The sequence below is a fragment of the Platalea leucorodia genome, assembly GCF_965183815.1.
Source record: "Platalea leucorodia genome assembly, chromosome: 4".
NCBI lineage: Eukaryota > Metazoa > Chordata > Aves > Pelecaniformes > Threskiornithidae > Platalea > Platalea leucorodia.
The window spans coordinates 54323322-54349909 of record NC_138826.1 but is presented as its reverse complement, the minus strand read 5'-3'; the positions used below and the strand labels follow the sequence as shown (position 1 = coordinate 54349909).

Genomic DNA, 26588 nt, shown 5'->3' with positions numbered 1-26588 from the left:
AGTATTATACCTAGCCTAATCAAGAGCACAACCAGCAGTAATACTACTGTTTGTTTGTTTGTTTGTTTGCTTCCTTTTTAATTTATTCTGACTACATGCAAGCTTGATCAGTAACAGATGCAAAGTGGGGAAGAAACCAAGCAAGTTGATAAAATGGAGGTGAAAAAAAAAATCAGCTGGTAGCACCGTGCTGGTGCAGGTTATATCCTTCCTTATGCTGGGAAAGCTGGAATTACTGGAATTCCATTGGCTGGGAATTACTGAACGGGGTCATTTGATAAAAGCAATGTGGCTCAAGTTATTTCATATAAAACTCTGAGGGTTCCTGGGTATTTAGCCAAAAGCTAACCGTTAGTACAATTAACAAGAGTCAAACCATGCAGAAACTTTTCTTTCTAGTTTTTGCGCACCAAGGAAGACGGGAATAACAGTCCCATTCTGTCTGCAATCTAAAAAAGCAACAATAAAAACCCAAACCAAACTAAAATCCTGACAGCAGCACAGCACTGAACTAATCTGACATCAGCTTCTTCCCCTGAAATGTTTTAAGCAGCAAGACAATGTCCTGCGTTTTTTGGCAATCAGCGGATCAGATAGAAGAGTCTAGCAATACAACAAGGATGTGTAATCTGACATGATTAGACAAGGCTCTTTAGGAACAGAACATTCATAATTGAGACAAAGAAAGAGTATTAATAACACTTTCCTAACACGGCAGTTAGCCATTTTATATTTCCTTTCTTTAATCTTAGTGTTTTTCAACAAATCATGGGATTTAATAGCGTGTTTTGGCAGATTAGAGGATTTATGGCCCAGATGTTTTTTGTTCTAAAAATGGATTAGGGTGTAAAGTTTGCTGGAATCCATGGAACATGTTGAGGCAAGCCGGTCATTTTGTGTGTGATTAGTGCCTGCCTTCTGTCTCACAGTCCCTCCATCTGTCACAATTCACCAATGGATCTGGTTAGATTTAGCCTCATGTCACAAACAGAAGTCCCTTTTCTGGGCAATTTCATATTACAGATTCATTTTATGCCGTTTTTATGCCCTAGTTAAAAGACAGAAAGAAGTGTGTGCGTGCGCGCGCGTGTGGGGATGTGGAGAGGGGGAGGGAGATTGATAGATATTAGCCTCTCCTTTAATGTTTGAAAAATAGACTGGGGCTTGGAGTCTCCCATCAGTATTCTATCCTACAAATCACATGCAGATCATAATAAGTATAATCTACAGTACGCTAAAGGAAAAAAATGACAAAGTGTCACATTTAAAATTAAATAGTATTAGCTGTGCCGGTGATGCTTGTAACATTTTAAAAGGAAATAATTCAGCGACTACTAAGGCTAAGCCCTAGGCTGTGAATTTGCAGCAAAACAGTGGACATTTGACCTACTATTAGCAGCATGAATAGGAGTGGGAATGTAGGTCCGTGTAGCTGTGGTTTCTTACACATTTCTGAATGACAGGTGGTGGTGGGGAGCATTCAGTGGATGAGGTTTCTCTTCCCAGCCATTATGCATTTCATATCTATAGCAAACCACCGCCACCTGTGGTTTATTTTAATGCACTCACAAGTTTTAAGAAGGGGAAGAATGAAATGGTCTATTTTTAAGAGTTTGGGACTGCTGGCGTGATCAAAGCTTCCCCTAACTCTTATCCAGTTACATCCTGCTGCACACAAACCACAGGGCTAACCTCTGCAGCATCAGGGAAATATTGAAACTAATGGGATCAAATATCAGGACGATGATTTTGGCACTGAGGTTTCCCATGCTTTCTATCCAGGTGGCTCTGTCATAACAGTAACAGAATTACAAAGCACGGATGGGTTTCTGGGCATTACCTTTTAACTCTTTCTCATTAATAATGATAAACTATTGGTGCATTTCATTGATGAAAGCTAAAGCGTTTTCTTGTAACTTTCTTTTTTTAAGATATCCTTTCTTCTATCACGTCGTCAGGTTATTTAAATGACCACGATGCTGTTACCAAGGCAATCCAGGAGGCCCGACAGATGAAGGAACAACTTCGGAGGGAACAACAGGTGCTGGATGGGAAGGTGGCCGTTGTGAATAGCCTGGGTCTCAATAACTGCAGGACAGAAAAGGTGAGTTTCCCAGACTCCCTTTGCAAAGGGTCAGAGATTGCATGTGGCTCTTCTTACGGATACATAGGTTCTTCCTCCTTTTTCTCCCCCTTTTTCTTGCTCTGTTTTCTTCTTCCCCATTTTTGAACAGAATAGTTGTTTTCTTCCGGAAAAAGTGAAAAGTAAATTGAAAACCACAACCAAAAGCTGACATGAGAGAGAGACCTAGAGACCCTTGGGGAAGAGGGGGGTGGAGGCAGAGGTAGTTAAAGCCCTCACGAGAACTTTGGAAGCCACTAATTCTCTGTTCCAGCCTGTCAACATGTATTATGAGAAGGTGATCTTGGAAATCTCTGGGTCTAAGTGGAAATCTTGCTTTATGGAAATGCTTACATGTGTTTGTGAGATGAGCTGGATTTGAAAATATTCAAGCTTCTTTAGGAACATAAGCTTTGCTGATACTCAGGCTGAGCTTCTGGGTATTTAGCCTTGTGAGGTTGTCATATATGATATTTTGTGACCACTGCAATGTAGCACTGTCGTGTCACGTTAGATGACTTAACAAAATGGAAAAAATGGAGAATTGACAACACAAACTGAACCAAATATTTGCAGTGAGACTTAGAAGCAGCGGAACGTTGGGGCCTTACCACCTTCTACTTTTGAACTGGCCTGTGAAGTTGTGCTATAACAGAATATCGACAAAGTGAATATTCTCTAGTAAAATTTGTATGTACTGTAACGGTCGCATATGTCAAAGAGATTGTGATTTGCTGCTTTTCTCTGGAAATACCTGATGTCTTTCTGTGCACTGCCCTGGCTTATGGAGGATAAATAGACCTGCCAGTCCTTGCTGCCACATTTATAGTGAGCTGTCCTTATAATACTGCCACCTAAGATATACATCCGAACTCTTGTGTGCATCTCAACATCATATGCTTAGCAAGACTTTTTCCTCAATTTCTCTCTTCCCTTGCAATATTTTCTGAGATGATACAGCCTTCATCCTGCAGTACAACGAAGATGACCATTGTTGCATTTGGTGTAAGCTGAATTTTATTGAAACCGCTTCTAGTGGCTTTTCACTGGGAGGCCTTGTGTGACTCACTGGGATAGGCAGATAAATAGAATGAATAAAAATGATCAGCTATTTAGGAGAAACTTGAAAGTCAGTCATCCTAGGAAGCTTGTGAGTCAAACAATATTGTCCAGAATGAGCAGATTGCTAATTTGGATAGCTTTCCATTTTCCCTGTTTTTAGATGGAGTTTGATCAATAAGCTGTGAGAAGCCAGCAGCCTGGGTAATGAATGTTAAATGTACATGTGAGTCTCTCGCTACTGTACTTTTTTCATCAGCCTATCCTGGGTGTAAGTGATGTAGAAATGACTCCAATTTCGTGCACTTTCTTGAGAGGAAGGGGAAGGAAAAAAGAGGTCAGTGTAATAGGTATCTGGTGGTACATACAATCTATCTTAGAAGAATAAGAGCGCTGGTATGGGGAGAGAGAAAGAAAGAGAGGGATGGAGCATGTTTACGGCATTTCACATAGAAGAGTACCAGAAGGGAAAAGGGAAAAGCAGAGTGTCAGATATAAGAAGAAGTGATCACAAGCACAAAGGAATTTATATTCAAATATTTAAGCATTCTTGAAAGGATGCTCGGAGCAGAAATTTCTTTTCTCTGCTCCCCGTGTAGAAATGACTTTAACACTCAGCCAGATGCTAATGCAAAGTGACTCAAGCTATTCCTCGCAAGCATAGCTAAATTGCCGTTATTTGTTAAGCGCATTGAATTCAGCTGTGGATACAGCAGTTGGTTGCATTCAGAAAGCATCTGTACCCTTTTTTTTTGTTGGGTTTTTTTTGTTGGTTTTTTTGTTTTTTTTTTTTTTAATCCTCCAGAGCAGAGACAACTCTACCTATCTCCCCCCTCTCCTCCCTTGTGCTGGCTGGGAATTGTCAAGTGACAACCGACCAAATCCTTTTGGACAGGAAGCCTTCATCCTGAGTTCTATATACTTGCAAAGCAGGCCTTGTGGTTGGATCAGGAAGCCCATTAAAAGCACTTTGATGGTATGGAAATTCATCTTCATGAAGCACCCAGGCCCCTAAGCAGCATGCTGTTTAGCTGTGGTTACAGATCAGTCATTCACATCGGAGGGCAGTAATTGTGCTGACGGCTTGTTCGGCAATGGAAGTACATAAAATAATCCCAGGCCCTCCACCATGGCATTGCGAGTTAATCTTCTTTAATACAGATCAGCTGTTGTTCTAACACATGACTTTATGCTGGCTCTAGTGACTCTGCACAGCCTTTTGATTAAGTAACAGGAGTGGAACCATCTGCATTCACTTTATTCTGTTACTTTCCTATTGTTGGGATTCTCCTTACCCCTTCTGTTTTCACTTCTCACCCTCAACCCCAGTTGAAGTTTATTTTCCTCTCTAATTCATGCCTCCTGGTGGGCTCGTGGAGGGCAGAGAGGAGTTCTTTTACAAGGTAGCAGGAAGAAAAAATTGTTTGCTCAATTGAAAATTTTTCTAAAGCAACTATAGGGTTTGGGGTATTTTATACAATAAATGCCAAAGCTTTATTGGGGCACACTGATTTATTTTTTTTTTATTTTATTTTATTTTATTTTATTTTATTTTATTTTTGGTGGAGACAGGGAAGGACAGAACCAAGTTTGAGCTCTCCTAGACTATGATGGCATTTGAGTTGCTGGGGTGACCACTTAAGCCACTAAGCACTAGTTAAGAAGATGCACTTTTTAACTTCTTGTGGGGTCTCCTGAGCTGTCTCTTGCATTTGACCCAACAGAGGAAAAGACATAGGCTGTGAAGTTTAGGTACCTGTTCTCCTTTCCCTGTATATGCGCTAGGCCATCCAGTGACTAGCCAGCTGTGAAGTTCAGATCCAAACATCCCAACTTCTCTACAGTTTGTGGCTGTTTGATGTAGCACTTTAGAGTTTTCTCTTTTGTTAAGAGCAGGATTTGAGAGGAAGGCAAGTGTTGCTATTTTGAAATGAATTTTATTCTGTTTTTCCCTCTTTTCAGGGGAAAGAAGAAATAGTTGGGAAGGTGGGTTGTGAGAAATAGAGTGCTGCAGTGTTACCACTGAGGGTTTACCTTCAGAAGCTCAGGGTCGCACCAGGAGACTTAGAGGCAGCCCCCTGAACTTCTGGGATGTTGCGTTTGCTCAGTGGTTGTTTCCTGAAAAGGAGATTTTGAGGTGGGGGATAGAATTAAAAGAGGGCTAGCCTAGTGTAGCTATGTGTCCGTGGGCATACTCATACTTAGAAATGTACATTATGTCTATAGTTATGTACAGAACAGAGATCACTCTCCTTCCTGTAGAGCGATCTCAGTCTTTACAGGCAGCAAACACCCGTCTGGGGCTATCCCCAGTTTTCCTCCCTTCTTTGCTGCAGGGGCTCGTGTAGCTATAGTGACTTACGGTTCTCCGAGACCTGCTGAGTTTCTTGTTGCATGAATTGCTGTCACAGCCTGCCAGTGGAGGTGGGTTCTATGCAGTTCTAAACGTGTATGTTAGACTCTTGCTAGGGGTTTATCTGCCGGGGGTGGCCAGCCAGGCTCAGGACTGGAAATCATCTTTGTGAGCCTCTGTTAAAGCTCTTGGGGCTTTTCTCCACACATGTACATGACCCGTTATCTCGCTTGTGTTCCCAGATGGGTTGATCCCTGTGGACGGCCAGACGTAAGGCAGTAGTCAGACAGGAATTTTGTGGAGTTGGAGAGATGCTGTATAAAAGGAGTCATAAATGAGAAAAGATTTTAAAAAATGGCTAGGATGATTTGGGTGAGTCACTTTATGGGCATCCAACTTGGACCATCTTGAGGGATTTGATTTTCAGAGGATTACAGTAAAAACTATGAGCATCATGATGAACATGGATTTTACTAAAACCTATTTTAATTGCAAATGCAATAAAACATATTTTTACATTACTTTTCTTGGAAACATTTCCGTGTATAAATGAGAAGTGTGTGTGTATGTTTTTCTGGTTTCTTGGAAACCCAGGAGCATAGTTTTATTTGTAATTGTCATCTACAGTTAATTATAGCTTGATATGTACTATACATAAACAATGTTACCTTTTATACATGTAGCTTAGAGCACAGATTGTCATCTAGTGCAAACACCGGAACGGGCAACACCAGCAAGTGGACTCCAGTCTATTTGTTCGGCCCCAAAACTGCCCGTTCCTCTGCAAAGGAGACGTACACAAACCCAAAGAGCCAGCATGTGTGTGCATGCATAAGAGCCTACAGTGCACTCGTTCAGAGATACACAGCACAAACATGCACCGAGCTAGCCAGTAATTTTCTGACTGTAGTCAGGCTCGCAAACATTTGTGTATGTACCCTGGTAACTAAAAAAGGAGGAAGGGGGCGCACAAGCAGGTATTGGAGCATGTGTCTGCGTATCACTGGTACAAACGCAGGTACTGGTTTCCGAATGCTGGCGCCTGCTGCTGAAGGTGCTGGCAGCTGGGACGGTTGTGTAAGTATACACAGCCACACGGCATTTCAGATGTGTACGGTCGCAGTCACGCTGGCAGCACGCTCTGAGATGAGTGCATCCGAATACCTATACCTCCTGTGCTGAAGTGTTTCTTAACCTGTGATACAAGTTCTCCCTGTTATCGCTTGGAGTGTGTCCTTTTAAAAGGCTCTGACATGTACTTGTCTGCTGGGCTGTAACTAAAGAGCTATTTGTAACAATATTTATTCCAGCATTGTAAGCAGGAGCCTATTTATTACTCATGCTTAGGGAACACCGGGTTCAGGATGCCTTTACTCCCATTCCCACCCCCCCCTCCTCCCACCATCCTCCCCACTCCCACCCCCACCTCTCCCTCTTCCCCTTAAGAGAGTGCCAAACATGAAATGACAGTGACCAATGTTGACTTAATGTGGATGTTTAATAATGAAAAAAGTGTGTCAGTTCCAGCGTTAGTTACAAATGGCAGTAAGTATATCGGGTGGCAGCCCTGTAATAATTTTACATCCATCATTCCTTCCTGATGCCTCGCTGGCTGCCTGATGGATGGGGATAGCAGAGTTAACTCTTAAGAGACTGCTGTGATTTGCTGAGCTGAAATGAATTCTGTCCCTGCTCTCCCCTCAGGGAGGAGGGGGATATTAAGAATCTCAAACCCGCAGATCCTGCTGTCTTTGAGAAATAAAACACTGGAGCTCACTTTACTAAAGGCATAAGGAGGAGCTGGTTTAACACATGGGATTTAAATTTCTCCTGCAGTAGAGAATTTTACTTCAATAAGATTTTTTTTCTTCCCCTAATGGTTAAATTTGAACCAGAAAGTCAAGAAGAAACTGGAGGAGAGCAGAGAGGAGAAGAAAAGAGAAGGGTTGGTAAAACAGAGTCTGACCCCATGCTTGCTGCAGACACTGACAGTCTGTGGGTCAGACTGGAGTCAGTAAGTTGTAATTACTGAAACTGGGAAGAACAGGACCTGGCACAAGCCGGGCTTCCCAAACAGGAGAAACCTACTGGAAATAAGTCCAGAGGTGCAGTACTAACATCATAAATTGAATCGCTTTTTAAGAGTTAAAACCTGCCCATTTTCATAATCTCCGTAGTATTTTACTGGAAAAGTACTTTAGCATTCCCAGTGACTAGCAGAGGCTATATTACCCACAGACATTACATACACACACGCTTACCCCTGCAAGTTCAGCAGACTGCTGATATGTATGTCCTGTAATTTGTAGCCCACTCTATTCCTCGCTGGCCTGTAAAACACTAGGAAAGATGATCAGTGTAATATTTTTGTTCTCTTCTCACAGTGTGAGCAGAAATCCTTCTGTTTGGAATAATTATTATACAACGTGGGGACCAGGGAGTATCTTGCAGACAATGGACTGTTACAGTCCCACAACACAAAAGTTAACGTATTGTCCTAACAACTGTATGTCCCCTTCTTATTACGGTTTTCCCTACCCTCTTCCTAATTTTGTCTTACGGAGGTTCTTTGCCAGCAGAAATCCTTGTATGCGGGTTGCAGTCCTCTGTTAATGCTATCAACACAGAGCAGACAGTTTTCAAAAAGCATGACAAGAAGGCGAGCAGGTATTATGTCATCACCCATCCATCACCCTGTATGTCAGCCTTTCAGTAAGTCCAATCAGCAGGCTCAACAGGATCATTCATGTTCAAGGAGTCCTCTATTCAACAGGGCTACTGTATCCATTGTCATTTCTCCTGAAACTTTTCTCAAATTTAATTAAAACCACATGTCAGGTTTGCACACTGCAAAGATCAAAATTGTTTTTGCCCAGCGCTGGTAACTAAGCATTAAACATTTTGATTTGCTTCAGCTGAAAGTTTATTCCTTTTTCCTTCTCCCCCCCATTATTTTTTTGCCATTTGCTTTGTGGAGCCTGTGTATATATTTATATTTACAGCCTCTGCATTTAATGGCCACATGCCTTATTTTCACAGATGGCCAGTGGAAGACTTCCCCTCCCCCCTTCCCTTTTCGTAAAGCCTGCCTTTGGTTTTGCTACTTTTGTCACAGTGCCACTACTCTCAGTTAGCAAGTGCCTACGCATGGGAGGGAGAGATTCTGCAATGAGGGGGTTTTTTATTCCCCCAAGGACTTTGGGTCTTTATTTTAAAATGCCTTTTTTTTTTTCCTGATTGACCATCATCTATTAAATGCCCAGATACATTTTTCAGCACAAAATTAAGCGTGTATGTGTGTGTGTCTTTAGTACATCATTATAGCAGGGATGCATGGGCAAGGTTAGCTAATAAAAAATGAAACATACAGAGGGAGGGACAAATTCTGCCCACGGACATGTGCATGAAGCTCCTATTAAAGGCAAGCAGAAGATCAGGCAAAGAGGCAAGGGAAGAACTCTGGGTCCTTGCAGGTGCTGAAGTCTGAATGGGAATTTAAGTCTTCGTTCACTCCAAAGGGCTGGGATTGGAAACATTCACAGGCTAGTGTGGATCAGGGAGGACTGCAGCTGTTTATACCTTAGTGGAAATTTTATTAAGCCCAATAAAGATGGATCAACTTCCTCCTGAAAAAAAACCATACAGTTGATTTGGAGTTCTTGTTATGTCTTTTGAGCTTTTTGAGTCTTTGGGTTTAAGTTCTAAGCTGTGCCCTACAGCCATGAGAGCTAATTACTTCCTGAGATTTTATTACTATTTTTACATAATCACGTGCCTCCAATAGCTAGGGCTTTCAGCACATTCATGGGCACCAGCGTCAGTGCAATACCTCTCTCCAGTGTAATAGAGGCTGAGCCTGATTCTTCTGTGAATTGTGCCTGCTTAGTCTCCTGGGGGATCAGTCTGTGCTGTTCTGCCCATCCTAGTATGCAGGTGTTCACTTAGCTGTGTGGCAAAGAGCCACTACTATGTTTTGGGGGTGCAGAACTTTACTTTTAATTGTATTGATGCTGATGCTGGGAAGTAGACAAGCTAAGCCTTACTGCATGATTGGGAAAATGTGGTTTCTTTCTTAGGAGATAGCCTAGATAGCATGTCAACTTCTTCATTAGGGCTGGAAGAAATGTAAGCAAAGGTACAGCAGCCTTCATAATTTTAATACCTTCTAGGGAAAACTGGAAAAGAATAGTCCATATATCTGTAATGCGCAGTTGAGTCGCCCATTGTTTAATAAACAATTGCCAGGAAAGCAGAGACTGTGTTCTTGCTTTCTCTTTACATGCGTGTAGACCCTCTTTCCCAGGATATCCTGCCTGGGTTGTGATTTTCATCTTGTTTCAGTTTTGTTGTACCACCTCTCTTCCTCAATTAACCCTTCCTTTCCTTGCTGATCAGTTGTAGCAGCTCCTTCTGACTTGCTGTGAAATCCTTCATTAAAATGTACACAGCAGATTTCATCCAGAGATCTCAAAACTCTTCACAGTGGTGGGAAAATGTCACGATCTCCATCTGGCTTAGTTGGGGAAATGAAGGTCCAGCGACTGAACAATTCGCGCAAAGTTACAGAGCATGTCAGCCCAGAAAGCAGTCTAGATGAGAAACTGGGTCATGTAACTCTTAACCTATTTGCAGTCAGTGGATTACAGCTGGACCTGGTTGAGGTCGATGCCTATGCCCGCACTGTAAAAACCTGTAGGAAGGAAGCAGCGTCTCATCATTTTGCTTTGCTTTTGCTTTCCTTTTTTATTTCTTCTTTAAGGCAATGGGCTGCGCCATCTCTACCTGCGTTTTCATTTAAAAATCCTGACTTACGCTATCTTTCAGAGCTCATAATCAAAGACAAGGAGGACCTCAGTGTCCTCATTTCCTGTAGAATTGCTACTTCCCATCAGTTTGTTTCCAAGTCAAATAATATATTTTACGGAGGAAGTCATTCTTTCTCGAATAAAGAATTAAAAAAAAAAATCTTAGGGACCTGACCCCTGCTAAGTTATTGAGGATTTTCCTCTTTTTATTTCAGTGGACTCTGTCTTGTCTTCAGTGCTTTGAAAGGTACTGACTTGAGAGCCCTTAGAAACCAAAGACCTATGTCCACAACATACGGCAAAGAAAATGACTATACAAATTTCAGCAAATTCCCCCTGTGACTGGGTGTCTGTTCCTCAGAGGAGAGTAGTTAAATGTCTGGGCCTACTTGATCCATCTGATTTTTTCCCTCATAGGGCGCCTCTCAGTACTGAGTCCCCACAGCACTTCGTATAGATTACAAATCAGATGCAATGCTTTCCAGGAAGTATTGAACCAATCTGGATTTGAATATATACCGTAAACCAAAAGATGTGGTTCCTTTACCAAGTGATGTAGCTCCGATTAAGACTGAATGTAATAATTATGAAAGAAGTACCATAAAATCAGGAAGAGGCGCAAATAAAGAATGTGATTTTATTTTCTTGTTTCTAATGCTGCTTTTACGTTCTGTGGGTGGATTAGTCCATGAAAAAGAGAGATCTCAGATAAGCAAGACTGAAAGAGCTGAGGGGGTGGTGAATGCATTGTTTCTTCATACTCAACTTTGATGCAACAACAAAAAAAGTCTCCCAAATGATAAATTGCTGTGACATTACAAATAATCTTTCATCTTCTTTGGTGGTCCACAGAGTTTATATAATTGGAAGGCTAAAACTCTTCTTTGTTGTTTCTTCCCTTTTCATTAGTACAGTAGAAAGCTATAAAATTGTGCAGCCAGAAGGGTTTTAACAATTACTGAGTCAACATTTGAAAGTCTCACTCTATTTTATCATTTCATGCATGTGCTTTTTATGAGTTTTACAGCCCTGCAAGCGTTACTTAAGCAAGGTCCATTGTAATGGCGGATTTGTAACTGCTCTTATTTTGATTTTATTTTGCTTTCCCTAGTAACATGTGCCATCAGCAAGAGTCACAATTCCACACTCACAAAGAAATTAAAAGCTTGAGGTTATAATTTTTAGATAAGATTCAGGAGGCTAGTTTCAGTTCCTAAAACTACTGGTCTTACTCAGGAACCTTTGGCAAGTCACTTAATATGTGACTCAGTTTCCCATCTGGATAATACTGCCTTTTTTTTGTGAAATTTTGTGGCTAAATTCAGTGATAAGTGCAAAACACTTGGGCAATGTGATCCGTTACACAGAAAAACCTAAGTCTAAATAGAAGATCCCTCAGAAAAGAGCCAGAAATTCTCTTACAGCAGTTGTAGGTGTAACGTGATCTGGACTGTAACATGGTTTGGACTGAGACATAGACAGGTGCACAGTACCTATTTTGAAGTACCATGGCATTAATATGCAGGAGTAGAGCCTGGACTGCAAATAATTCATCACGTGCAAACCTCTGGGCACATCTCTCACTACTGCCAGTGGCTCCTCTAAGTTCTTCCAGCTCTCTGTCATCTCTAATGCCTCCTACCTCATGTTTTCCACATTTTGAAAGACTGTGGATGAAGATTTTATAACATAAGCTATTTTGACATTTATTATTGCAAGAGGCAGTGGAATTGCACAGAAAGATTACTTTTACAAAATCTTCACTTATGTCAGATGTAGGATAAGACTCTTCACCTTTTTGGAGAGCTAAGGAAAGTGTCATAACGTTGAATGGAAAACACCTGGCAGCACCAGTATGTCTGATAATTAAAGATATTTTTCTGTCATGAACAGAAGTGAACTTTCATTGCAGGATCATAGTCTAGCAGCTAATCTGCCTAGTACTTCAAGATTTGGTGCATATTGACCAAGGTATGTGTCTGAACAGTTGCTATTTACTGGGGCTTGCTGAGAGAAGACTTCTGCCTCTGCACCATAAACCACATTAGATGGTGTAACAGGGCCTGCTCAACAACCTAAGATAAAAATGAGCTTATCAAAACTCAATCTATTTGAAAACGCCACCTTTAGAGTTTAGATGTGGGAGTTTTTCCCACAGAGCAGGATGGTAAATAGCTGGACAAACTGCACTTGGAGAGGGAGGGGGGAAATGGGACACTAAAAAGGACAATAACAGGCAACCATCTGTTTCTTTTACGTATTGACACTGAAGGGAACAAAGGTAGCAGGCACTCTGTCCATCAGCGTATTTGTAATTCTTAGGTGCAAGAACTGATGAGCCAGTTTCTCCTTGCAGGCCATATGTAACCATGTTTGGCTCTCTCCAGCTACTCTACAAACGCATTTTTTTTGCCCGGCCTTTCAGTTCACTTGGAATAAGAAAAGCAGGAATGTGAAGAGATATGCCTGAATACTCCTCCTCTAGCATTCTACGCTGGCCGTATCTCTGCAGGCATCAAACTGAGAGGAAAAATATTCTTATCAGGGGAAATGGGGGTAGGGTTAGGGGAGTAGAAAAGTGAAGAGTGGACTGCTTCAGTAAAACTGCTAACCTTGAATTATGCAATCGGAAGAACAGCTCTTGCCAAAATACAATTCTAACGAAGTTCAGAGTACTGTCAGTGTTTGCCAAATACCCCAGCCAAAAGGATGTCTCAAAGAGGGGGAGGAGGGATCCGTTGCCATATGCCCAGCATTCACAGTATTCTGGAAGAACTGTGGAGTCCTTCAGGAGTGGAGGCGTGCACATGGTCTCAGGTGAACCCTGAGCGTTCGTACCACGATCCAGCACAAGACAGGAGCAGCAAGGTCAGAGGGGAGTAGGCAAATATGTCAGAATGTCTTTATTTGTCATACCTTCCAAGGTTTTGCTTCACGTTTGTATAGTAGTGGGAGGAGTTCTGGCAAACATTATCAGGCTGTTCTACATATGTTTTGACTCTTCTTGTTTTATGTTTCTTCTATGAAAGAGACTGCAATCAAGTTCTTGTCATTTTTAGATCAATGTTTTGTTAAACTATGACAGCTATCCGTGACAGAGAGCCAAGTAACTTTTGCAGCTGACCACAAAACTGAGTCTGACTTCCGGTGCTTAGTCATTTTTTATATTTTTTTTTTTTCCTACATGACATGTTTTTCATTGTTCTTTTAAATATAATTAGAACATTGCTGGGAGCTGTGGTACAAATCAATCTTCTCGAGCAGATTATTTTCTTGAATTAATAAAGTTTTAGAAACTTCTCATCACATTGTGGCTGTTGATGAAACCTCTCTGGTTATACTTTCAACAATTGGGCTATTGTGGGATTGATTGCTCTCTGCACTATTATCTTCTCTGGTTTGCCCATTATGATTTTAAATGATACAGATAACGGAGCTCTCGCTGCCCCTACAGAGAGTCTCTCCTACAGTCCAATAGAAATGACCATTAGGATAGTTTTTCCCAACCTCTGCCAAAGTTCTTCATAGAGGAAAAAGATGTTTATATGATGTCTTTCAGCCTTCTGGGGCCTGATCCAAAATTCAGAAATTTAGAAGAAAAGGAATCACTTCCATCTTTAGCAAGAGATCCCTATGTTTCTCCTCCTGCAAGAGCAGAAGCGTTCCTTACCTTTTGTTTCTCTGCTTTATGCAGTCTGATTTTTAGCAGGTTTCACAAGCAAGACTTAGCAGCACTTCCCTGGGTCTGGATCAGCCTTGCCTGTTCTTCCCAGCAGTATTGGTTCTAGGCTGCAATTCACGCCACTCGTGCATTGCTCATAGGACGAATAGCATTTTATACCTTTGGGGTGTGGGGCAAACCTGCTGAAATGAGGGGATTATCACTCTGGTTACTTTCTTGTAGCTTTCAAAACCTGAAAACATGTACAATTCCATCAGCTGAACTCTCTTCCCCATTTCTTTCTCTGCCCAGCAAAACAATTGGATGTAGAGCTTGATATAATGATAAAATAAGTTTAAGGCGTAGTCCAGCGTAGTGTGCAGGAACGTGCCACTGTCTCCTGAATTGTCGTGCTGTATCACAACTACTTTATTAAAGTGTGCTGCTGAACCCAACATGCATGTACTCCACCTGTTATCACTGGATGGTACCACACCTTGCTACTGTTTACACAGCTAATCCAACACAGTGGAGTGGTGGCAGTTTTAAGAATGTGTAATTTGCTATTGAATTAAGATAATGATGATAAATAGATCATGCTTTTGTATAAACTTGAAACCATTGTGGATCTCTTCTCTGAAGTTCTTAAATAGGTTCTGTGAGAGGAGGCTGGGCTGGCAATGTCAGCAGGTTGCCAGTTTATTTGGGGTCAGGGAAGAAAAGATTTTTTTTTCCTTTGTTTCTTTGGCGCTTCCATAAATACTTTCTCCATTAATTGAAAGACTCTGTAGGAAAGGTAAAGAGATGCTTCCATCAAACGAAAAGCAGTAAGTCATCAACTAAATGCTTTCAAGCAAAACAAGACGGGAATGCTGCTTGGTCCCTTTTGAATATTTTGTAATTGTAAAAAGCATTTCTATACATCAGGATTGGGGAAAATCAGCTGCCGTGTGTTTAATGGGAAGAGCGTAGGACAGGGAATCGGAACGCTACTTACCTATAGTCAAGCTTTTGCATCCTGCCAGGGTGTCGCTGATCGCTTTCTGCTCTCCTAATGCTGTTGCAGAGACTTAGGGAAGAGCAGGCCTTAGGCTTATTCTTGCCTGAGTACTTTTTAAACTCAAACATTTCTAAACATTAACACGGAAAAGTACGGCTGGCTGTTTTGACATCCTCTGTTTCAAGAGCAACGTCATGCAGTTCTTTTTAACTGCCACCTTATCGTTGCTGGTTGAATTATATTGTCATTCTCTGTGTTTAAGTAGCAGGGAGTAAATTGTCACCGTGTTGAAAGGGTGGTCTCCCCGCTCACCTGCGTTTCAGCTGCCCGGAGAGCCACCTCCAGGCGCTGGGGCTGAGCAGCGCAGCCCGGGAGCTCAGCACTCATCTGGCATTCCTTCACAGCCCCTCTTCGATCGTGCCTGCGCTCTCACTTCATCCAACGTGGCCGTACCTCAACATGCAAAACTTTGCCCAAGATGGATAGCGGCAGAGCATCTGTAGGCTTGTTAAGTCAAACTCTGATAAACGAGCCGTACCCGGTGTGTACCTTGCAGACAGCATGCCGGAGTATTCGCTGACCTTAAGACTCAATCAGATCATGTCGGCAGAGTGTGGTTCTGAATGTGACTGCCTCCGACTTCAACAGCTGCGTTTACTGCATAAAGAAAAAGCTGTTAAGCCTGTGCCCTTTGCGCTCTCGGCTCTGTTTCTCTAAGAGGTTTATACATGATTCAAGAAAAGTCTGCAACAGAATAACTCCCCTCCCCCATAATATACTCAACAAGAGGAGATGTTCTTTCGTATTTTAGGTTGGTGGCAGCATTTTTAAATGATTTCTGACATAAAAATTTTTGAACTCTTATCACAAAGATGATGATAAATAGATTCTTTTTGAGGAAAAACTGTTGACATGCATTATATAGCTGAGATCCATTTGGAAGAGATACAAAGTCAACTTATTCCTGACTTTCTGTCTGCTGATGGGCTGCGTTGGAAATGAGAGCTGAGTTAAGACCGGTAGATCAAAGAGTTTGGTAAAGCTAAATGCCTGAATAGTTCAGGCGCTTATTCGGAGCTTCTCCAAGCTTCCTGGATCTGCTGGGCCTGGAAGTGTTACAGAAACCCTTTTGCTTGTGATAGGCTGACTCTGCTGCTTGAGCTTTTCCTGCAAAAACCAAGAGGATAACTCATCTTGCATGGTTTCGGTGGTGATGTGTCTGCTTATAGACAGAGCACCAGGAGTCCAAAAGGGATCCACAATGAAAATGAGTGTGAGGAGAAGGAAAGTTAACCTCATGTTCCCTAAACTGTCTGAGTGTACGAAGTTGGCAGATTAGCCTCCTTTCTAACTCTCTCAAGAAAATCTTTGTGGAATGACTTACATGAATTTGAACTGTTCTTTGAATTGCAGATGTAGGGACATCACATTGCGGGAAGCGTTTCTGTATTCGTATTGTTCTCTTTTCTGTTTTCTTCTATAGCACAGCCCAGTGACATTATTAGGCTACATAGAATAGTTGTAAAGTCTCCGGTTGCCATGTGAAATCTGAAAGTTTTTTTAGTTTGTTGATCTTTTACAGTCATCAGGAGTGGAACAGAGTAACAAAACAGCAATGTTTCTTTCAGGAAGAAGCTCAAAAGAATTTTTTCGACTGGAGCCACTTTATTATCATTCCGTATCATGTCATTTTCTTAGCTTTGCAAAAGGCACAGTGCCTAACATTTTGAAATGTTAGTATTGCTTTCCTGAAAGACTTATTTTTAAACATATGATTGTCAGGAAGATAGAACGTTTATGAGTAAAATTCATTGGGAAAACAAAAACAGTTGGAAAATGGAACACCTTTGTATTTGTAAAGTCAAACAATTCAGGGGGAAGCGAGGTGTTTTGAAGAGAACATTGGAATTGATGGCCCTGGCACGTTGTTCTGGCAATGTCTTTAGACACTACTGCAGCCTGACAGATTAATTGGCAGCACGCACTAGCCTGTTGCAATCCAGGTTCACAGATAGTTCTGACTAGATGAATGATGGACGGGGTGTTAGTAGGGTTGGGCAAACGGTCTGGACAAGAACACAAACTGCTGCCCAAGTATCATGCTTGATTCAGGCTGACCCTTTCCCAAGGCCTGAATAAGTTTGAACTACAGGATTTTTTTTTCCCCTATGGGCTGCTTCCTAAAATATTGCCTTTTATAAAAAGAAAAAGAGCAAAGTCATCCATGTCTCCGCACTTTGATTGCAGGCTGGAAATAGAGTAAAACAATAAATACATTGCAAAAGAGCATGTATCATCTAAACTTCCAGTCCAGCTTTGCAGTCCCAGGGACATAGAGAGTTGAAGCATTCTTCAGATGTGCAGCCAATTTTATCATGCCTAACTAAACCAGTCTTTTCAACACTATGAAGTTTGCTCATCACTAGCTAATAAGCATGTTTTAAAAATGACTTCGTAGAGTCTGCAACCATATCCCTTCCAAAAAAAATATTACTCTGTATTCTTAAATACCTGTCTCAGTAAACTGTTGTGAATGAATTGTTATCCAGCTTCCTTATCAACCTTCTAAATTACCTGTGAACTTTGCAGTTACAATATTTAATGATTTTCCTGATCCAAACCCTGTCATCTTGCCCATATAGGACAAAACAACGCTGGAGACCCTGACTCAGCAACTGGCAGTAAAACAGAGTGAAGACGGGAAGTTTAGCCACGCAATGATGGATTTCAACATGAGTGGAGATTCTGACGGTCAGTATAAATGGCTTATCCTTATTTCCAGGTTTGTGTGTACATGTCAATGGGATCCGGAGGAGAATCCAAGTGCTTTGGAGGCCTGTGAGGAGTAAGAGCGGTTAGCAATAAGTGGCTATGAAACAAGGCAGGAAAAAATGATTAATTGTGTGGTGTTTTAAGTCTGGAGGTGATTTTTAGCCTTCTCTTCTGTACACTGCACTTCTCAAGACTGGACCAAGAATGTATTTCTGATGGTTAAAGGGAATAAAAGAGGCAAATAGATGTGGGATAAATGAGATCACACAGTGAGTCCATGAATTATAGACCAGATCATCCATAGGTGATGCACTCTCTGCATCTGTAGGAACTTTCTTGGTTTGATGAAGCAAGCATAATGTTTGTTTCTTTCACTGCTGTTGCTTATGTTGTTACAGAGAGATAAGAACAAAAACAGACAGATGTGTAAATATTCATGTGCTAGTTAGAGAGCTGCCTAAGAAACGCCTGATGTTGCCATATATCATCCCCTTCTCATCACAAAAAAGGTAGAAGATAGGTAACATAATGTGACCAGCATTTGGTAAGCAAGAAAGGAAGAAAGTAAAAGGAAAATCTAAGTATTGGTTTTACATTATTAAGTAGTAAAAGATGGTTTAGAAAAGCTGTTTAATGCTTTGTGTTGAAAAAAAAAAATGAAACTCGTCATCAAGTCTATACTATGTGATACTGAATCAATAGAAGAACTAAAAACTAGACAATATGCAATATATGGTATTTCCTACTGCTTCAAGTAAAAAGAAGAAATGCTTCAAGTAAAAAGAAGAAATTGTGAACACTGACTCATTGAATGTGCAGCACCTGACATAGGTGGCAGAGGAAGCTACATAATGAAACACAAGCTGGGAATGTTTTTCTCTTTCTTTTTAGGAAGTGCAGGAGTTTCGGAGTCTAGAATTTATCGGGAATCCAGAGGGCGTGGTAGCAATGAGCCCCATATCAAGCGCCCAATGAATGCATTCATGGTGTGGGCTAAAGATGAACGGAGGAAGATCCTTCAAGCCTTCCCTGACATGCACAACTCCAATATCAGCAAGATACTAGGTAAGAATGGTAAAGCACTGTTCTTTCAGTAGCAAAACTCAAAAAATTTTTGACTGAATAGAGCTGAGCACCTGACACAGCAAAATTACTGTCTCTAGAATGTGTGTTTTGCTACTTAATGACTGCACCATGGACAGCAGTGATACGAGCTTTCACTGTGCTGCCCAGCAGTATACATTAACCATAACCTGAAATGTTCTTGTGTCTTTGTAATTGCTGAGATTATGGTGGTGGTTTTGGTGCTAAAAGCATGAACTGAATAGACAAAAACAGTTCATTTCATTAGGCTGTTGAACAAGCAGAAAATGACCGCTAGAATTTATTTGCCCACATACTTTATCTAACTAGATTCTATAGGATAGCACACCGCAGTAGTTGGTTTGTGCCATAGCACTTTCTGTTCAAATCAATGGCCGTAGGGAAAAGATCCTGAAATACATCCTTTTATTTTATACATGGACAGTTTTAAAGGATTTTTATTATGTTCCTGTTATATTAAATTCCCCTTTAGTACATCATCTCTATCACAAGCTGCTTTTATTCTAAATATTCTGAAAAGAATCCTGAAATCAAAAAAAGAAACATCAGAACTAATTTCCGTACCCTCTACTCTTCACATCCGAAGCAATATTTGTCATGAGCTTCATCTACTGAATTTCATGCCATAGTCTTCCAGCTTTTCACTGCTTGCTCAAATTCCCAGGACCACATTCTGTCCGAAGTTACTCCTCTGTGACACACTGAATGATATGGAAGGTGAATAATGAGGATCTCTGAGGCCAATGAATTACTGTTCTGCAGAAAAAAAAAATCTGTGACCAAATTGGAGGTGTTGCATTTTTACCGATAAAGACTGTGTTACAGGACCTAAGCATCCCTCAGGCCAGCGGGTAGAAGCTTAAGCAGAGATCATGTTTACCTGGGCTGCAGGTCTCGTCGGTTTTGCAGACAACTCGAGAGATGTAGTGCAATTGTAATGGCAGCATTAACCAGCTGCAGGGCTGGTAAATATGCTGAGTTTAGACTGGTCAGAGGTTTGAAGTTTAGCTTGATTAGAGTGGTATTATGAAAATTCAGCAGGGGGCAAGTGGAAATGAGATAAATTGGTTGGAGAGGCAGAATGTATTGGCTGTGGATGGCAGATGTGACGATATTAACCCATGATTAAAAGGGTGGTACAAGATGATTAGATTAGTTATGGGAACAGGATTAGAAGGCTAAATTGGTTATGTTGATGGTAAAATAACCTTATACTGGTTAAAAGGGATTATATTGGTCAGAGGTGTATGATGTGATTAGACTGAGGACAGGGCAGTAATAGTTTTGGTCTGTTTCTAAATTGAGAGTAGACCTGGTGAAACCTGTTTTTAAATAATCAGCTTCAGAAATCTACAAGATCATTCTGAATGGCCCTTTTCATATAGAAAGTACAAAGAGAGCTTGATGTTTTCCCTCTTAACTGATTGTTTTGGATAACAACCTCCGACAGCACGCTGCTAATTCATTCTGCTTAAAACAGGCGCTTGAGCTGGGCTGACATTTTACGCAGTCTCTGGGGATCCTGGTTGACATTTTAAAGGGCTTCTAAGCATTTTATAATACCCTAAAATCTGGTTTTAATAAGCCATTCTGCTGAAATTGTTAACATAAGGAATCACCTTTTACTATTTGGCGCTAGATCAGGGAGATATGGGGACATCTTTTTCTGATTAGATATACAGTAGTTGGAGTAAAATGTGCAAATTCATTACAGATCCTGTTGAGGTGACAGACAGTATAGCTGACTCCAAACTCTTTCTGTTTTGCTGCCAGATATGGGGAAAAGCAAGGTCTGAAGCAGCAAGAGATGATGTTTCTATTTCTTTCCAGCATCACATTTAATTTTTTTTATTCCACCTATGCAATGAAGAGGGATGTCCTGATGTCTTCTTTCTTGACAGAAACATTACAAAGGTCTTCCCTCAATTGCAAAAGGCCAGTCTTTTGAAGTCAGCAGGGAACTCGCTGTTAACTGGCGTAGGGTGAGCAGCTAGAAGCTTGCAGTTCAGCCAGGTATTAGGGTCTCTTTATTAGAAAGGCACAATTTTTCCTTACCGTTTTTTCAGCAGCACTGCTACACATTGAGGTCAGAGAGCTCATTGTCACAGAGAGTAGCTTAGATGGAGTTGTCACTGATCGAGGGTCATTTTTGTAGTAAAATGGGAGGAGGTGCCCTTCCCAGCACTAGAATTCTCTAGGGATTATGTTTGACACTGTGGTATTATGTTTTGAGCATAAAAATTAGATACATGGATTTGTCACTAAATTCATCTGTGCATACGTTTCTCATCCATCTGTTCATTGCAACTTAAACTTGTGGATAATGATTTTTTTTTAGTAAATTGTTAAAAAAGTGCTAAAATGGGTCTGCTGGACCCTATCAATTTAATAATGCATTGTTTAGATATTTTTGTAAAGATTTTAATTAATTTCACTGAGAAATCTACATAAAGAGATTAGGAAAAGATGAAGTTAGATACTACCTTCAGAAATTGTCTCGTGGATGTGTAAGCGTGTGAACACAAACCTATACACATACCTACACATTATACAAGTGTTTGTGTATGTAAGGGTATTTTTTAAACGTAAAACCAGCCTGATTCAGATACTGAGATTGAAAAATGTTGGTCTAATGGACTAAAAGTTCGGCAATATTACAAACAGCTGAAAATTCTTGTCAGAGAAACTTGGCTTAAAATCAGCAGTAAGCAGAGCTCCTAACCCCATCTAGTGCATGCGCGCGTGTGCCCGAGCACAAGTGCCGGGGCACCCATGGGGGCATCCCTTTTCTGCCCTGGACTCAAATAGCTGGCCCTCTATAGCCATCTTCACAGTCGTCGTGTGGGCACAGCTCTAACTGCCCTAGCTCACTTTGGGGCTAGGAGCCATGTTTGGTGCTGCAAAGTCTTACAGTTTTCGCGTTTATTTTCTGAATACCTCAGCCACCAGATCAGGGAGAACTGTGCGAGAATCCTGCTTGTCATTACGTATGCACCCAGGGAGGGGAACGGGTTCTTGTTTTCATAGTCAAGGAGAAAAGCCTTGCAAACTTGACCCACTCAAAGCTTTCTAACACAGATGGTGAGCAGAAAGCTTACCCAAGAGTGTAAATCTTCCCTTAAAAAGAAAGATTTTTCAAGATTCTTCCATCACACCTTGTTTGGGCTTGGGCTTAGTGCTGTGCATAGGTACCCATGCCTGCCTGCGTGTGTTTATAGACACATAAAACAATGGCAGATAAAGCTATTACAAATGTATTTTGTCCAAACACAAGGTATTTTTAACCAGTTTTAGTATGTTGATTGACGATACTCATTCATAGCTTAGCTTGCCTGTAGATGTAAATTCAAAGATCAGAGTTATATATTCTTCAAACTTTCAAAATTTCAGATTAAGACCAATCAGAGAGCTGGTTGGATTTTGCATATTACTAAGAAAATAAGTGAAAATGATAAAATGTAAAAACCAAGGGTTTGTCATCAGAAAATGTGCCCTTTTTCAAAATTTGTTTTTACAGCATTGTTTGTTTAATTATTTATGATACTTCAAAACGTACTAGGAAATTATATTTAGTGTATTTTGTAAAAACAGTAAAGTCAGAGTAAGAGAAGGTATCAGTGCAGAAAGCAGCTATTAAAAATTTGCTAGGAAGAGAGGTGAGACTGCCAAGATTTTTGTTGTATTGAGTTTGCAGCTTGGGAAGGAAAAACATAATGAATGACATTATGTATAGATATTGTATGTGTAACTGTATGTACAAATATTATGTATCAAAATTTCAGTTTTTATGGCCCTTATCCTGCAAAGACTTATGTGTTTGCCTAACTTCACCCACTCTTTACAGATCTTTTCACATGAGGGGGTAGGAATCTGCCTGCTCAGATCTGACTGTAGGATTGCAGCAAGTGAGCTAGCACAGCGAAAGAGGAATCGTGCTGGAATAGAATGTTTTAATGGCAATTTTGCAACAACTGATTTTAATTTCTACCTTTCTGTCTGTCCATCTGTCTCAAAATGTGTCTGAGTTCCTACATTGCAGGTCCCTGCACAGCATGTAAAGCAAATGTCAAGATTTGTTTAAACACTGAGGTTTTCAACTTTATTATTCATAAATAAAAACTGATTCATCAGCAGGAAATGGGGCTGGGGCTGTTTTTCTAAGCCACTGGAACTACAGCAGGCCTGTGATTACAGGACTCTAGATTTAGATAACTCTTACGATTTTCTTCATAGGCTAAAACGCTAGTGTGCCAGTGTTTACAAGGTAGAATTTGAAAGTAGAACTCCATCTGGGCATCGTCCAGTAGAGCTCATATGCTTTACCCTGAATTCTTAACATCTTTCAACAGAGGTCCTATCTATGTTTCCATCTTATGCAGCATTAGTATGTGTTAAGTGTTTTGGCAGTCTCCACATGTTTATCACTGTGTCATTTAGCCCAAAATCTAGGAGGTACTACGGGTGGAAAGTTGGTGTCACTTTCTCTAGCCACTCTCTTTGCCAGAAAAAGCTTGGAATAATTTCTCTTGAGGAGACAAAGCTGCTGACCAGAATTCTGCCCGCAGAGGTTTGCTGCCCTGTGTAACACAGAGCCCTGCTACAGATCCCTGTGCACAGACACTGCCTCTGTATGACATACAAAGGGCCGTGAAGGAGTTTTAGTCCAAATCCTAGAAACCATCTAGTCATGCTAATACGGTGCTGTGCCTAAGCTAATAACAATGTAATTAAACCGTTTCCCATTCCAGAACTAGCTGGAGGATCTCTGCATGTTATGTGTTGTAAACATTATGAAAAATGATGGGTTTGACTCCAAAGTAATGTTTGCTAAGAAAGGGATGTCCATTGCTCCTCTTCAGAACAAAGACATTATTTACGAATCGGTTATCTCTAGGTGTGAGGTCAGGCTGTACCAGCCCGTTAACCCTTCACTCCAGAAGCCCAAACTGCAGCTTGGAATAAAGAGTCGAAGAGCAATGGGGAAGATGGTGTCAATAATCAAAAGGGATAACTGCGCTCTCTATATTGTGAGTCTTAGGGGCACAGTGAGCTAAGACCAGCCTGAGTAATAGCATGAGCTAAGTACAGTATGAGTAACCATAAAAAATGAAGAACAAGAGGAAGTCAAGTATGACATATGACATTATGAACCCATTAAACTGAGAAACTATTCAAACTTTTTTTCTAATGGGAAAATTGACTATTTTCCAGTGAAGTTTTCCTTCTGGGCCACATGTTTCACAGCTTGGACCATTCCTGTTACATGAAATGAAATCCTGAAATGTGTCTTACCCTGAAGCACTTCTATAGTTCATGGAAAAATAAAATAGGATAACTGGTTCAAGAAATTTTACTTTCTGCTCCCATATTATGTCCTTTAAGAAATATTAGTTTATAAATTTCAGGAGGTATTTGAAAAAAACTGTAAGGTCTTCATTATTTCCCTAGCTCAAATATCCACACTAACATAGGCAGAGTGTCAGAAACAAGGCTGCCAGCAATGAAGCTGTAGTGCGGCTCCGTGGAGAGGTGTGCCAGTATCCCAGTGCTCTTCTCTTCATGACACATACTAAATTCTTTAAGCTGGAGCTGGCAGTGTTCACCAGGACTTGGTCTTGGAGTTAAAACCCCACTGAGACATATGGGATGGTTTATAGCTTTTAGGGGCATTGCTTCAGGGTCTTTGCAGGCTCCTGTACCCAGCAGCATAGCATTTACAATCAGTTCATATTCTGCTTCTTACAAACCTGGAAGCTAGAAAAATAGGGTAGTTGTCATGAAGGACTAAGCTGTAGACACGTGCCTTGATCCAGCCGTGGTGGAGCACTGTGACTAGATCACAGCACATGGGAGCGGTGCCTCCTCTAGAACAGGAGGTGAAAACAGGCCCATGGCCAAAGCAAAGTGGCGGGGACGTAGCAGAGCAGACTCTGTGTATCTAAGAGCTCTTTGGCCATTCCACTAAAATATACTGCCTTGTTTTCAAAAACAAAGTGTCAGGGATTGCTCATTATCAGGACAATGGTTTTACTTTCCACCTGAAAGACATTATGATGTAGATAAGTTGCAGTAAAATATTGAATCAAAATCTCCAGTATCATCTCTCTCTGCCTCTTGGCCATACCCAAGAGGTTTACCAGTCAAATACAAACAAGACCTGACCCCTGTCTAGAAGCTCTGACAGATTCCCAGCCCAAAGCGATATGACCGTAGGTATCTTGTTCTGGCTGACCTACTTGTTTCTTTGCCTTTCAGTGTCTGTGGATGAGTAGAATCTCATTTCTCGTTCTTTTGGTTTTTGTGACAGGATCTCGCTGGAAAGCTATGACGAACCTAGAGAAGCAGCCATACTATGAGGAGCAGGCCCGACTCAGCAAACAGCACCTGGAGAAATACCCAGACTACAAATACAAGCCAAGGCCGAAGCGTACCTGCCTTGTAGATGGCAAAAAATTACGCATTGGCGAGTACAAGGCTATCATGCGCAACAGACGCCAGGAGATGAGGCAGTATTTTAATGTTGGGTATGGGACTTTTAAAAACTACCACTCATTTCAGCAGAAAAATTTTTCGGGGAGAATTCTTAATTCAGTGTGGTAAATGGTATATTTTATTGGCCAGAACATTATATATTGCTAGCAGAATATGAAGCTTATACTTTAAAACCATGTGTTCCAGGAGGAAGTTAGGCAGTTAGGGATTTTTTTGTTGGCTCTGCTATACAGTCATCTTACAGCTTCAGCCAACTGTCTCATTTCCACTGTGATCATGCAGAAGAAAAAAAAAAGACAAAGCTTACGATTCTCCAATGAAATGTAAGTCTTCTAATAAAGCCTTATAAGTATTACTTTATTATGAGGCCTCAGAGAGTATATCTGAATGAATCTATGGTGGTGCCTCTTGATCCAAAAGCCAAAAATGCTAGTTTGCATTCAGTATGATCTGTGGCAAGTGGTCTGCAAAAGGACTGCTGAACATACTGAACTTGAGCTGGAATATGGACTTGGCTCAGTAAATTCATATCAGGCATGAAGTTCTCTGCGTTGTTGATCATGATGGCATTTGTCATACTAGGGAGTGTCTTCCAGTACAGTAAGCTAAATGCTTTGTGTTCAGCATAAATTTCAAGATGACTGGTTGTGATAAACAGCTAATAGATCAGCTTGATATGATTAGATTAAAATTTGCCTAGAAAACTAGCATGTATTTTCCTTTTGCAAAGACTCCTTGGTTTTGGTTACAGCAGATCAAAAGAATTGGAAGTAATCAAATATTCTGCAATATTTATGTATTCAGTCCAGAAAATTAAATGCTACACAGCGGTCTTAAAAAAAGCAAAACCAGCAACAAGAACGACCCTCAGAATTAATGGACTTTGTGTTGTTTCATCTGAATTTGGAATCATTTTAATATTAACTGAATTGCACATCTCTCTAGTTAACGGTTAGAAGTGGCAATAAAGGAGAGAATATCTGTCCAGCAACTGTTAAGTGTCATCAGACTGTGTTTTAAACAGCTACAGTGTGCATTGTTACAGTAAGCCGCTCAGCAGAGAAATTTGAGCTGCTTAACCCTGTGGCGCTGGCAGGTCCAGTGATCCCAATGGTAAGCACTGAAACAAACACAGGGAAGTCAGCCAACATTTGGCATCAAGAGATTAAAAAAGAGGAGGGGGCCTTCTGGAAAAAGAATAGGTGGCAACAGAGCCCCCA

General features: G+C 40.9%; 1 protein-coding gene across 7 annotated transcripts in view; it reads left to right on the top strand.

Annotated features, from left to right (window-relative positions):
• The window catches only part of SOX5 (SRY-box transcription factor 5), a gene marked incomplete at its 5' end in the record, with an annotated part of 291635 nt that overhangs the window by 262356 nt on the left and 2691 nt on the right, over positions 1-26588 (top strand). For 3 of the 7 annotated variants that reach the window (XM_082308710.1, XM_082308706.1, XM_082308707.1), the window contains 4 exons: positions 1959-2104; positions 17643-17755; positions 18668-18837; positions 25184-25400. In XM_082308710.1, the coding sequence (XP_082164836.1) occupies positions 1959-2104; positions 17643-17755; positions 18668-18837; positions 25184-25400 (646 nt within the window). Of the gene's footprint in view, positions 1-1931; positions 2105-17642; positions 17756-18667; positions 18838-25183; positions 25401-26588 lie in introns of all 7 variants that reach the window. The other 4 variants (XM_082308708.1, XM_082308705.1, XM_082308709.1 and 1 more) reach the window with 2 other exon arrangements.